The 14,223-nt window shown below is 36.3% G+C and overlaps 1 protein-coding gene across 3 annotated transcripts; it reads right to left on the bottom strand.

The window, feature by feature from the left end:
- Window positions 1–3,115: 3,115 nt before the first annotated feature.
- Window positions 3,116–8,537, bottom strand: LOC103444487 (uncharacterized protein C24B11.05). Of its 3 annotated transcripts, none has more exons than XM_070804799.1 (8): window positions 8,400–8,537; window positions 5,115–5,195; window positions 4,883–4,948; window positions 4,628–4,725; window positions 4,311–4,436; window positions 3,823–4,152; window positions 3,633–3,698; window positions 3,116–3,473 (listed from the first exon to the last, which is right to left on the bottom strand). In XM_070804799.1, the coding sequence occupies exons 2-8, from the start codon at window positions 5,167–5,169 to the stop codon at window positions 3,318–3,320; spliced, it is 897 nt and encodes a 298-aa protein (XP_070660900.1). In that variant the 5' UTR covers window positions 5,170–5,195; window positions 8,400–8,537; the 3' UTR covers window positions 3,116–3,317. The 3 variants fall into 3 exon arrangements, with proteins under 3 accessions (XP_070660900.1, XP_008381633.1, XP_008381634.1); XM_008383411.4 differs by lacking the exon at window positions 8,400–8,537 and adding an exon at window positions 5,582–5,768; XM_008383412.4 differs by lacking the exon at window positions 8,400–8,537 and adding an exon at window positions 5,582–5,694 and having other exon boundaries at window positions 5,115–5,183.
- Window positions 8,538–14,223: the final 5,686 nt, after the last annotated feature.

Genomic DNA, 14,223 nt, shown 5'->3' with positions numbered 1-14,223 from the left:
CATGTGGGCTGTCTTAATCTATGTGCCTAGACAGCTGAAAGTCAGCATCCAAAACTGACTAGACAATCAAACTAGACAGAATGCAACACAAATATAAATATGAAATGCACATGCATGAACATACCTTTTGAGGTGAAATGTGCCACTTCATGAACATTTCCTCCAGCAACAACAACCCATAATCAGAGTAGATCCTAAAGCTAGATTGAGCATGTATAATGGTTCATTTACAATATTTGACAAGGAAAGTCAAACACTTAAGACTCGACTTTACAAGATGCATGCCACAAACGTTGATGCAACGACAATACCTTCTCTAGATTACTATTACGCGAAGCACAAACCAAATTAGCTATGCCAGGAACCACGTCATCCACATAATACTCAATGATCTCTTTTATTTGAATATCCTGAAGCCAGTAAAATAAAGGACACGTTAATACAACATAATCCAATTATTCAGTAACTTGTGGTACAGATAATAAGTACTATTAGCAGTTGCCACACACTTTCTATGAGGATGGGTTTAGATTGAAACTAAGTTTTATCGTAAGTCATATGGTCCGTTGCACCAAAATCTAAAATTCAACCCTTAATCGCCATTATAATAACACACACGACCGCACCTACTTGCAGTAGAATACTCCTACACAGCATTGTCCTGACAAATAACAAGGCACGGTAAAGGACAAAACAACAATTGCTACAAAGTCAACCGATTGCACGGAAAGTAATTATAGACAGCAATAAACGGCACAACAACAATTGCAGCCAATCCACGCAGCACAACAACACACTGCACCACCAGCACATCATTGCAATTCCAAGCGGTAGATAAACCACGCACATCACCAACCCGCTGCTGCACAGCCACTGGGCACGGTGTACACATAGTAGAAAGGGAATGAGGATCCTTTTCGGATCCTCTTTGTGAGGATTCAGGGGATCCTTTAGTCATATTCATTCATCGTACATTATGCGGTCATAAATTATTTTAAATTTTTATTCAAAATTGAACAAAAATAGTACTTGTTAAAAAATTATTGCATAATTTACGATAAATGAATATGATTAAAAGATCTCTTAAATCCTCACAATTCAGAGAAGATCCTCATTCGCAGAACGGTACACAACAAAACAACTGTTTGACACACTACACCAGCAAGCAGCAATTGGAATACGTGCCTGTGTACTTACCTTGTATGTTTATTATTAGGGTACAATAGCAATTGCATAGGGAACACACACTGATACACGGACAAAAGTGCATAAAAGAGTACAAACTTTCACACGGCAAAACAAAACCAACCCTCTTCCCACATGCTGCAATTCAATACAACAGCGATGTACACCCACGTCACAAGTGCGAAAAACACAGCGATTGTGCAGTTTACTATTTGTAATTAGGATCGAAACCAATCTCTTGATGGCAAGAAGAAAATCATTAAAAATACTTTGTTACTTCATTCATCCTCTAGAGTTTATAATATATATAGGCACATATGCCTTATTTTATAAGATACAAAAACCAAATTCTAAAGATTACAAATCCTAATCCTACCTAAAATAGAATTCTAAAAATATCCACAATTAAGACTTAAATCAACAAAAACTTGAAGGAACAGAACTTAAAAGTAGAAAGCAAGCAAATAAGAAGAAAATGATTGAGCTTGGATTCATATTCTTTTTCGTTAACTTTTCCACCTCGATAATTCCTCTCTGCCTCTGGTAACACTGGTACTATCAACACATTATCTTAATTCTTCTTTTGAGTTATGATTCTTTGATCTTCTATTGAATAATCAATCAACAGTTAGGAGAATCACCATGTGAGTTTCGGATTCAGATTTGTAATAGTTGATTATCAGAGTGCGCAACGAACAAAATTAAAAAATAATAAAAATATTATTAAACAAACTGAGAATACCGAAACGGCTATAAAACCCTAAGATGCAACATTGTGACTCACTTATTTCTCAAACTAAATTACAAGCTCTATTTATAGAGCAATAAACCTAAGAAACCCTAATGCGTAAATGCCAAAAATACCCACTACAAAATCAAATCAAATCTCTAATTAATTTCCTAAATAAACCTAGTAAATTCCAATATCCCCCGTCAAACTCATGGTGGAACACGACATGGGTTTGCCAAAGTAGATGTGGATGCAAGACTCCAAATTCCAGTGCCAATGCCAATACCAATGCCGATGCCAATGCCAATACCAATGCCGATATCAATACCAATGCCGATACCAATGTTGATGCCAATTGCGAGCTTCCCAACAAACCTGAGCAAACAAACAAACAAAAAACATATTTTTTATTTGCCCGTGTGGGGGCCTAAAAAACTCCAAACAATTTTTTTTCTTTTTCCTTCTTTTTTCTCTCTTCTTATGGGCGAACAAGTGCAACATCACACCTTCTTAAACAACTAAATAGCAGTGGTGTGGTGGATCGGTCAGATCGACTTTTTCCTTGCAAACAATCAATACCAACTAACAAATCTAAACCGACCAACAAGAACGGATTGAACCCTAAGGATCGAACCCGCTCTATAATACCAAGTTGAACATCAGAGTGCGCAACGAACAAAACTACAAAATAATAAGAATATTATTAAACAAACTGAGAATGCCAGAACGGCTACAAAACCCTAAGAGGCTACATTGTGACTAACTTATTTCTCAAACTAAATTACAAGCTCTATTTATAGAGCAATAAACCTAAGAAATCCTAATGCGTAAATGCCAAAAATACCCTACTACAAAATCAAATCAAATCTCTAATTAATTTCCTAAATAAATCTAATAAATTCCAACAGTAATTGAAGGAACTGATGTTCTGAGGAAATATGAATCCCAAGAAACAAGCAGGTCAGATTTCCCTCGTTTACCATGCAAAACCGTAAACCGTGGAGAGTTGCTTTTTCATGACATAAAGTACAACTGTGGAACGCAGCTTGCCGGTGTGTCCACTCCAGAGTTGTTCTTAATTATGTATATTAATTATTTTGTGGAATATAGTTTACCAATCATGCATCTACGTTTCATTGCTGCCGAGAAAAGTTCAAATGCCAATACATAAGCTAGAATGGAGGTGTCCCATATGTCCTGTTGCGCAAAACAGAGTCTGTTTTATACAAGAACCAGGAGTCAGTTACACAAATTATTCTTTAAATTCTATCGTTTTACAAGTGTAATAATAGGCTGGATTCATAAAGATCTTTAATTCCATTTATTTCACCAAATTACCGCCAGCCTTGATTAGATGAAATTTGCATTACAAGGTGGTGGAAATTGTGGCACGGTAGAAGACCTATGCTAGGACTACTGTTTCAACGGTATTTGACTGCATAAATTGTTCGAGTTGTTGGCCTTCTTCCCCTTCCCATATCTCAGGCAATGCTTCTTTAATGTTGTGGATACTACTCAACGCATGATCTGCACCGGGCACTAGTACTGAGCTCCCCACCTGCCATAAGTTTTTCCACTTAATTGTATCAGAAAACTTCATTCAACTTCAATTAGTTGAGTTGCTTGTTTAATTTATTTGTGATATGCTTGAAGTTTCCATCCTTGAATGCTTCAATTGATCTATTTTTTTTCCTAGTTGCATGTAGATAGTTCTTACAATGACTGTATGAAGTCCTGCTGCCTTCCCACTTGCTATGTTTCGAGCACTGTCATCAAAGAAAATCTGAGAACAGAAGGGGAAAAGAATCTCCATTATACAGCTTCATCTCTGTTTGAAGCTAAATAAAATGAAATTAAAGCGCGATGTTCCATGTCTAGCTAAGAAAGCATTGAATGACCGATCTTACTGTTTTCTTTGGATCAACATTTGCAATACGAATAGCAGCTTCAGTTGCTTTCACGGAGGGTTTGCAAAGGATTGGTGACTTGGGGGGACCAATTAGACTAGTAACGGTCAAGTCAGTGGCTTTAGCCTCCAGTGCCTGTTTTGGGAGGACCGTACGGAGGTCATCTGCTGCAGTAGGAGTACTGCTCATGCAATCAAGTACTTCTGTTTCATCATAAAGATTATGAGGAGGGTTAAGAGTTTCAAAGCATATGATGCCTTCAAAACAATCTTCCAAGCACAACCTGTTGAGAACTTGAGCTGCATGCGCCCTGTCTGAGTTAGTAAAGATCTGAAACCACCAACACAATGAAGCATCTTAATGAATTAGTTTACATAAACAAAGAGACCGACTTGACCACTATATGTAACTATGTCATAGATATGTGCAGGATGAATTGCAGGTCATCTAAACAAGTTTTAACAAATTTAATTAATTAGTTGACGTACTATTTTTCTCTGGGGCATTGATAACAGAAGGTTCCTTAACACCAGATCGTGCGTCAATACATCATAGGGCAGTCTACCGTGGACATAGGCATGAAACTCATCATTGTCAAATTCGTAACCAAGAGCCTGGATGAATATGTAGTATAGAGAGAGAAAGAGAGAGAGAGAGAGAGAGATTAAGTGGGACTATATATCAAAATTCAAGGTATACATATATAGCTATGATTTGAAGTGAGATTGATAGAAAATCTCGACTCCACCAACCTAAAGGGGAATGCAACTGCAAGGACAGTTCGCTAGTGATCTGTAAATTTTACCTTTAGACCAGCCATGGTTGTCCCATATTCCCGGTATAGGTCCAGGCACATCCTTGGTACCTCACCTTCTTCTATTTGCAATTGCTGCAGCATGAACTCTGCAGTAATTGCTCAACCTCGATCATCAGTTAATACTGTTTAATGTAGTTTTGACTATAACTTATAATATGTAAATACATTATCGATATATCTGATTCATATATATATATATATATATATATATATATATATATATATATATACACACATACGTACCTTCAATATTCTTGCGACATGCCAAGTTGAGACCATAGCTCAGGGGATAAAGAGTATCATCCAAATCTGCAGAATGTGCATTTAATAGTCAAATCCAGAAATCTTAACACAAATACATTAATCACTTAATTAATCAAAAGGGTTTGCAGTAAGAAAGAGTTGAATTAACATTGACAACTAATCCAGAAATCTTAACAAATTAACGTTTTCCATTGAATGATTTGTATCATACCAAAAACCAAGCAGTCATATTTGGCTCCACCGGACCTCCCAATGGCCGCATCCATCTTCAAGAATATACCTGCAGAACAAGCTGCCGGTTCCACAAATTAGTAAGAGCTAACGATTAATTTGAAATAATTTAAGTTTGCAATAAGAAATCATAAGAGCTATTTCCTGTTTGGAATTAATCCTGGCCATCTATCTAATCCTTCTTAGTTCTTACGTACGTTAATGATGAACATACATGAATGCATGGCAATTTCATTTGAAAGTGGAAACAACACTCGCAAAACAAAGGACCAAAAGAGTATATATATAATGAAAGCATGATGTATTAATATGCCAGTCCATGTATGATCAGTAAATTAAAACGCCGAAAGATTATAATATATAAAATTCAATTCTGTACATGGAGATGGAGTATGAGACAGTGAATCATGCAACATATATAATAGAAATTTAAGATAATGTTATTACCTTGAAGTTAATATATATAGTACGTAGCAGATCAAGAATGACGAACAGATAACTCTGGTATATCGATGGTTATTGGTTACGGCCACGTACTGTGCATATATATAGACATAAATTCTTGAGGAATGTGCATGCTCGTCGCGGTACACAGTTGAATACTGATGGTGATATGGAGCATATATATTATTCAGGAAATATATTATATTCTCTGTGGAGTGTGGACCGTAAACCATATATGCTTGTTCTTTGCTTCAAGGCAGCTGTCACCTTCGATCCATATATCTCTAACAAAACGTGCCATATGGAGGCATATTCCATATGGGTTTTGAATCTTATTATATGCAGAAATAAAATGTTCTCTCTCTCTCTCTCTCTCCCTCTCTCTCTCTCTCTCTCTCTCTCTCTATATATATATATATATATATATATATATATATGTGTGTGTATGTATGAGCCACTAATATGCATGCATATATGCTTCTCTAACTACTTGATTTATCTCTTATATCTTTTTTCGACACTACTCATCAGCGTGAGAATAATCTATAACATAAAAGTGAAATCCTGCTAAAAATTAATAAGAGATCGTATATATACATGTGTGGATATGTTATGTATGGATGTGTGTGTGTGTGTAGATACTGATGAGGATTTTTTTTGGGGGCAAAATTGGTGAGGAATTTAAGAATCAAATTAAGATATGTGGGAGCATTCATGCTCTGTTTGACACCGACACCCTGTAAGTGGAGTGGGAGTGGGGTTGTGAAGATGAGGAGACCATTCCTTACTCTCTAACATGGTGGCTAAATGGAATAAACGCATAATGCAAATGCCTACATGAATAATTCACATTATTTATTTTAGACGATTACATCACTTTGCATTATTCTACAACTTATGCATATGAGTAATGACTGCTGTCTCAGCATTTTGCAACCAAACTAGGCTAGCTAGTACAAGTGAATTATCCCACGAATAATGATACCATCCATCTCTATCAAAAAGCGTGTCTACAAATTTGTATTATAATTTATACCTGAATGAATTTTTCTTCCCTATTGGTTGTTAAAAAAAAAAATTACAGAGTTGGATACAAAATACCGTATGTGAATCTTTATATATAAATCTAGCAATGACACACCCCGATCAAGATCGATGCATGTTGGCCGTCATGTGAGGGTGACGTAGCCATGTGCATAGTGCGGAAGCAATAAGAATAAGAAATATACGAATAAATAAAAACCGAAAGCTACTAATCTGCACTAATAAGCAGGAAGTACTAGGAATGAGATACAAGTGTAAATACACCTAATCAGAGCATAAAAAGTCTAGGTGCAGTCCAGTAGGACAAGTATTAGTTATACAGTACCGGAAAATATCCTACAAATATTATATTCTGTCAGAAACCACCAACAGCAAGTCTACCTAAAACCTGGAGGGGCGCAAAACAGAAAATGTGAGTGGGTAAAAACAAAGCTTTTCTAAACCATTTAATCATCAAAATGCCCTAACCCCTCGCCGTAAAACATGTATAATTTTCCTAGAAATAGAATATAAACATGTGTGTGTGTGTGTGTGTGTGTGTGTGTGTGTATGTATATATTCAAATCATGCTTAACATAACCATATTCATAAGTATGCCATGCCAAAATATAAAGCAAAATAAGTAGCTCAAGTGAAAATAAATTCATGAAAAATAACATATTAGCCGAAACCCTTGTAGAAGTCTACATGGCTGAAATCATAGCTCATTAATCAATCTAGCCGGAGTCACTGCAAGTGACCTATACGACACTACGCTACACACGAGTCTGAACCATAGTAAAGGTATGTATGACAAGACTGGGTGTAATATAGTTATGCTCAATACTAAGCTCTCATAATAGCTGTGCAATAAATCGCTAGTCACCTACGAGTCAGAACCACCTATAATGGTTTGTACAACAAGATTGTGCACCTAAATTGGATCCAATGTGAGCATATGGAGCGGGAGGTGACATTATAAACAGGCATGTGTCATATCTCTTGCTAAATCACTAACACCGGGGTGCAGGTTTATGAGCTCAATGTTTCTCAATTAATCACAACCGTTATTCACATGCACAATTCATGAACTCACCTGGGACTTACCTAAGCATCCTCAGCACCACAATTATATATATATATATATATATGCAACATCATATGCATAATCTAACTCTAAAACATTTGGCATGGCAATTTAAGTCATAACTCATTCAAATGCATTTTCTGGGAAAATATCAAGCATATACATATATACTTAAAACCAAAAGCCCACTCATTGGTATGTCGAAGGGTCGTAGCCCCCGAGTCTCCCTTGACTGCGCTCGTCCTTGGGATAAGTCTCCCCTATATGCGAAACAACTATAAAAACGTTATTTAAAGCACATAACCAATACTACCTAATAACTTCTCATACAATGCTCAAATGGGATGCTTGAATATACCAACGTGATTTACACAACCTCACGAACATCCCCATATTTTTAGAAAAAAATTTCAACGTCCCTAGTGCCACCACGCGCAGACAAGTGTACGGCAACACGCGCGGCCATGAGCAGGAACCCTAATGGAATCCCTTAACCCCGTTAGGAATATTCCGTTAAAAAGTAACGGAAACCGTTAAAACTAACAAATGCCATTAGGAATATTCCGTCATCCTTTACCTTCGTACTTAAGCGACCGTCGCCGTCGCCAGAAACTGGAAAACTTTAAAACTTTCATTTCTCGTCCATTTCTCAACCAAATTGCATGAAACTTAACCAATTTAAAGCTTAACACTAGTAGAATACAACCATACCTTTCAAAAGCCTTAAAACCCACGGAACTCTTTGAAAAATCCCTCGATAATCCGGCTAAACCTACAACTCGTCGAAACTCAACTTTCCGATGTCCAAATCACTTCATTTTCTTCTCCGAGCTTCGTGAGGATGATTCAAAGCTTCATATGCCCTTAAAAACTCCTAAAAACCTCACAATAATTAGTGCATGAACAATACCTAAATCGGAGTTCGTGAGAAACTAGGTTTCGAAGGTTTTGAGGCCAAATAAAGGTATAAATCAACTCTTAGGCATGCAAGGAGTTTGAATGTTACCTTTAAAACCTCAATCCGTGCTTGAAATGGAAGGCTTGGAGTTCGTCCATACAAAGTTGACAGAAACAGAAGAAAATCGAGAGGGAGGAGAGAGAGAGAGTACACGGGAAAAGAGAGAGTTGGGGTGTGTGTGTGGTCCAAAGTTTTTGACTTCCAACAACCACAAAACCATAACAACTTTAAGTCCTAATTAGTTCCAAATAATAGGGACTTAAGGTATTAGTTCACTTTCAACTTAAACCACACAATCACACAAAACATCCAAGGGCAAAATAGTCCTTTCACACCGTCGAAACTAAATATTTCGGGACGGGCTGTGACAAGCAACTTCATTGTGGGGCCACGGCTTCACCAAAAATAAGGGGATAAAAATGCCCCCCAAACAAAAAAGTTCAAAAGTAACCCAAAATAATGCATCAAATAATGCAGGGGTATTTTTGTCATATAAACAGTATTTCTTTAATAATTAAATTTTTTGTACAGTGTTTTTTTTTTAATTTTTTTTTGTTAGTACCTCACAATGGGCTAACAATAATGTGATTCAATCAATTGTTTATTAAATATTATTTTCTCTATTTTTAAACACGTTTAAAACATCTTAAGAAGCGCGTAGTGCTGGTTATAATAAAGGTCATTTGCACGCGCATAACAATGTGATTCAATTAGTTGTCAAATTATTGTTTTTTTTAACAAACGAAATTATCTACACTAAGGCAGATTGGGTGAGCTTAGCCTCACAATAGACTAGCAATAATGTGATTCAATCAGTTGTTTATTAAACATTATTTTCTTTATTTTTAATCATGTTCAAAACATCTTAAGAGGTGTGTACCGTTGGTGGTAAAAAATGTCTTTCACACGCACACAATAATGTAATTCAATCATTTGTTTATTAAATAGGTCATTTTGGTTTCGGTCCCTAATCAACCTAGTTGTTAGAATGAAACCTTATTTGTTTAAATAGTTTAATCAATGTCCCTAGCATCATTTAAGGGATTTAACTCATACATTTATGCATTTAATATCCCACAAATTATAAAATTTAAACAAATTCAAATAATATTGTTATAAATATAACAATTACTTAAAAAATCAATAATAGAGTAATTCATTTTTCTCATAGTTCTAGCAAAAAAAAAATGTATTCATGCAATTATTAATATAGTGCAAGAAATAACTTTTGACATATTTTAAAACATAAAATAAACACATATAATTAGCATGGGTACGTTCATAAAAAAAATATTGGTATAAATTAAATTAAAAATTTTGGGTACTTATTAAAATTCAAAACTATGGGTACAAATTAAATTGAAAATATGGGTACATATTAAAATTCAAAATTATGGGTACAAATTAAAACTAAAAAGAATATTGGTATAAATTAAAAAAAAGGGTACAAATTATAAATAGAAATATATGAAGAAAAAAATACTAAAAAGATTATATTTGAAAATGATATGGGCAGCCTAATTTGGTATCGAAGTCGTCATCTATGAGATTCGAACTAAGATCTCTCACTTCTAAGCGAAGAGAAAAAATAAAAAAGGAATAAGGTTTAATCAACCTAGTACTAATTTAATGACTTGTAATTAAATTTAATATTCAAATAATGATGTGATGACCCGTCCCGAATAATTATATATTTTATCCTTGAAAACATGGAAATGACTATTTTACCCTCGTTGGCCTTGTGAAGTGGATGTACGTAGATAATCTTAAATTATTTTTCATTGACGTAATTAAATTGTGCTCAACATCACTAGAGAATTGACGCGAATTAGGGTCGCATCGGATTTGTAACGAAAATGTTACAAATAGATAAAGATAATTTGGGTTGTCATCATATGCCACTAATCGCCTTAATTCCTACAATCCATAACCCAATCAAAATTGGATTGGTTTTATATTCAATTGGACCCAATTGTTATGCCTTAATTTCCATAGCCCAATTAGGGCTTATGATTTTGTTTATTGCTGGACAACCTGTGACAAAACACACACACACACACATGTAACCTTCATCTTTCCTCTCTCTTCTCTAAATTTCCTTCCCGTCCATATAACTGTGATCTCCAACTCATAAACATCACCTAAACACCACATATCGAACCTTTAAGGACTTCCATCGTGTTCCTCATAAGCTCACGATCCCATTTATACCATTTGTTTAACGCAAAGACCTCGAGAACCCTGGAATTCGTGAGCTCCAGCGAGACACCCTGTTACTCCGACGTGATCGTGGATATTTCATGGGATTTTAAGGCTAAAAAAGGGTCCTAAGAAATTCTATTAGGATCCTAGGCTAATTTTGGAGTGGTTAGAACGTCGGAACATTTGGGTTTATCAAGCTTCTAGTTTGGCCGGTTGTGTCGAGCTACTTTCTGACTGTTTTTCATCGGTTTTAGGACCTTTAAGAGGTAAGAACATGTTGTTCTTGTTTAGGGCTTCAAATTGATATAAAATTCGTGGAATTTGGTTGAAAACTGAGTGAGATATTGAAATTTTAAATTTTTCCAGAAACCGGCGACGCAACGGCGACCGGCGACCCACCAGAGAAGAAAGGAGAATATTCCATCAACTTTGACGGAATATACTAACGGCATCAGGTATATTTAACGGAATATTCTCTAACGGCGTTAAAGTTTCCGTCCAACGTGCCTACGCGTGAGGGTGCGTGGGTCATCGAAAAATTATTCTAAAAATATGGATGCTTGTGGTGTTGAGTAGGCCACGATGGTATATTCAAACACCCCAATTGAGAAATGTATGAGAAGTTATTATACGGTTTTGATTGTGTGCTTAAATTATCGTTAAATTAGTGGTTTCACATATAGGCGAGACGTTCCCGGAGGATGAGCTTAGCCAGGCGAGACTTGGGGGTTTACGACCCTGCTACATACCAGTGAGTGGGCTTTTGTTATATATATATATATATATATATATGTTTTACATTTTCCCAAAAATTGTTTTAAATGGATTTACATTCTTAAATGCCATGTCGATTGCAATACATTTTAGTATGTGCATTACTATAGCTATGCATATTATAGCATGACGTTGTGGACGCCCATGTAAGCTTCAAGTGAGTATATATTGATGGTAGTGATTGCAGTGTGTATGGTATTGTTTAGAGGCATTTAGTGCTCATTATCCTGCACCCTGGTGTTAGTGCTCCGCCCGAGGCCAAGGCCTAGCCTTCACGTGATCATTCACTTTCCACACCGTATGCTCACCTTGGATCCAATGCAGGTGCCAACCTGTCGTATAGACCACATTAGGTGATTCTGACTCGTAGGTGACTTGCGATTCATAGCACAACCTTCACATGATCGTAGCACTTGAGTGTATTTAATTACACCTAGCCTGTTGTATAGACCACATTAGGTGGTTCCGACTTGTGTGTAGGATTTGGTAGATAAGCTATAGGTTCAGCCGTACAGGTCACTTTAGGTGACTCCGGTTGACATATCACTTTATATTGATTTATTTCACCTGGCTTACTTATTTCATTGTTGGAATACTTGACATGGCATATACTTGGTTTTCACTACTCTCGAGCATAATTTCTATATACATATGTATTATTATTTTCTGGGAAATTATACATGTTTTACAGTGAAGGGTTATTGTTTTTGGAAAGATAAATGATTTTAAAAAGCTTTGTTTTTGCCCACTCATGTTTTCTGTTTTGCGCCCCTCCTGGTTCTAGTTAGAAGTTCATGTTGGTGGCTCATGAGGACTCTACAGCGGTTCTGACAGACATCCATCAATGTAGGGTTTTCTTTCATACCCTGTATAATTAGTATTTAGCATGTTGGACTGCACTTTGATATCTACGCTCTGATTATGTGCATCTACAGTTCCACTCTTACTTATATACTAGTCTAGTGTAAGTTAGTTTGATTTTTATTTACCCACATTATCTTATCACCTTCACTTCCGCACAGCGGACATGGCTATGTCACCCTCACGTGACGGCCATCATGCCTCGATTTAGGTCCAGGTGTGTCAATAACATGAAGAAAAGTCAAGGGACCTTGATCAAAAAATGAAAAAGGAATAAGGTTTCAATTAATGAGAAGGAGAAATGAGAGATGAGAACCTAATTTATCATTATTAAATATTATTTTCTCTATTTTTAAATACTTAAGAGGCGTACTGCCAGTTATAAAAAAGGTATTTCGCATTCCCATAATAATGTGATTCAATTAATTGTCAAATGATCTTATTTTTTTAATAAACGATATTATCTACACTAAGGGGGGAGGGGTGGGTTTAGTCTCACAATGGGGAAGCAATAATGTGATTCAATCAGTTGCCTATTAAATATTATTTTCTCTATTTTTAATGTAAATTCAATAGAATGTAGATGAAAATTAAAAGAGCAATTTTATTATGTGGATTTAGTTGCTTTGATTAGTTTATGAGGAATTTCTTCTAGCAAGATCTAATATTATTCATTTAGTCCAAATAGTTGACTTTCTTTTTGTCATAAAAAAAATATTGAAGCAATTCATGCATATAAATATATTTAAAATGTGTAAGTTGTGTGTAGCATGCCGTGATTCAAAAATGGATGCGCTTGTATGAAGGCTAGTAATATATAAAATGAATAAGGAAATATTGAAGAATTAAGTCACCACTAAGAGCAAGTCCACCAGAGGTGGAATAGCCCAGCACCCAGTAAAAAAACTGGCCTGGCACACAGCCAATTCACTCCAGCCCACGGGATTGACTGGCACCCAGCCCAAGCTGGTCTCTAGGCTAGCCCAAAATTGACAGACCTAGGGACCGGGTCATCTGATGCCATGTTGACGCTAGCGTGGCGTCAGACACTTTTTTTTAATTTTATTCGGGGTCATGGAATCGGCGGGATATACGGATGCGATGCAGCCGTGAAGTGTGAGTCCACCGCGGAGAGAGAGAGAGACAGAAAGAGAGCATTCAAACCCGGAAAGGGATTCGAATCGCTGAGAGAGATCTAGCAGCACCGAAACCCTTGGACCCGCAGAAGCGAACAAGGGGAGAGAGATCTAAGGAGAGCTCAAGCTCTCGGCTTCAATAGTAGGACCTCGCACCATGCACCGATACCGCATGCAAGGCCAAGGTTGGGTTCTTTGAGCTCCAGGGATTACAAAAATAATATTTTGTGTTTGATTTGTTGAAGATTTTGAAGAGGAAGAAGAAGGAAAGCTCACGGGAGTGAGCTGGAAAAGAGAGGGAGAAAAAAATAGATAGAGAGAGAAAGAGAGAGAAATAAAGAACCAGAGAGAGAAAGGAAGAAAAAATAAAAAATAAATTAAATGATAAAATATTAATTGTTTTGAATAAAATAATATAATATTAAATGGGCAGGATGCCAGCGTATTTTTAGGGGTGGAGATGATTTGGCCTATTACTGTTCACTGTGATCTATTATTGTTTATTTAAGTAAATAAATGCGTTGGGTGCTGACACAAAGTCTTTTGAAGTGGACTTACTCTAAGGGTGCGTTTGGTACGTGGGACGGGACGGAACAGAGTGGGA

Source organism: Malus domestica, chromosome 09, assembly GCF_042453785.1.
Source record: "Malus domestica chromosome 09, GDT2T_hap1".
Taxonomy (NCBI): Eukaryota; Viridiplantae; Streptophyta; class Magnoliopsida; order Rosales; family Rosaceae; genus Malus; species Malus domestica.
The sequence above is the reverse complement of the archived record's forward strand: the minus strand, read 5'-3'. Positions and strand labels throughout refer to the sequence as shown.

Excerpts from the sequence above, each read along its gene's own strand:
- LOC103444487 (XM_070804799.1), bottom strand. The coding sequence starts at position 5,169 with ATGGATGCGGCCATTGGGAGGTCCGGTGGAGCCAAATATGACTGCTTG. Across the intron at positions 4,153-4,310 it reads CAATGCCCCAGAGAAAAATA|ATCTTTACTAACTCAGACAG; the intron begins GTACGTCAACTA and ends TGGTGGTTTCAG. Across the intron at positions 3,699-3,822 it reads ATGTTGATCCAAAGAAAACA|ATTTTCTTTGATGACAGTGC; the intron begins GTAAGATCGGTC and ends TTCTGTTCTCAG.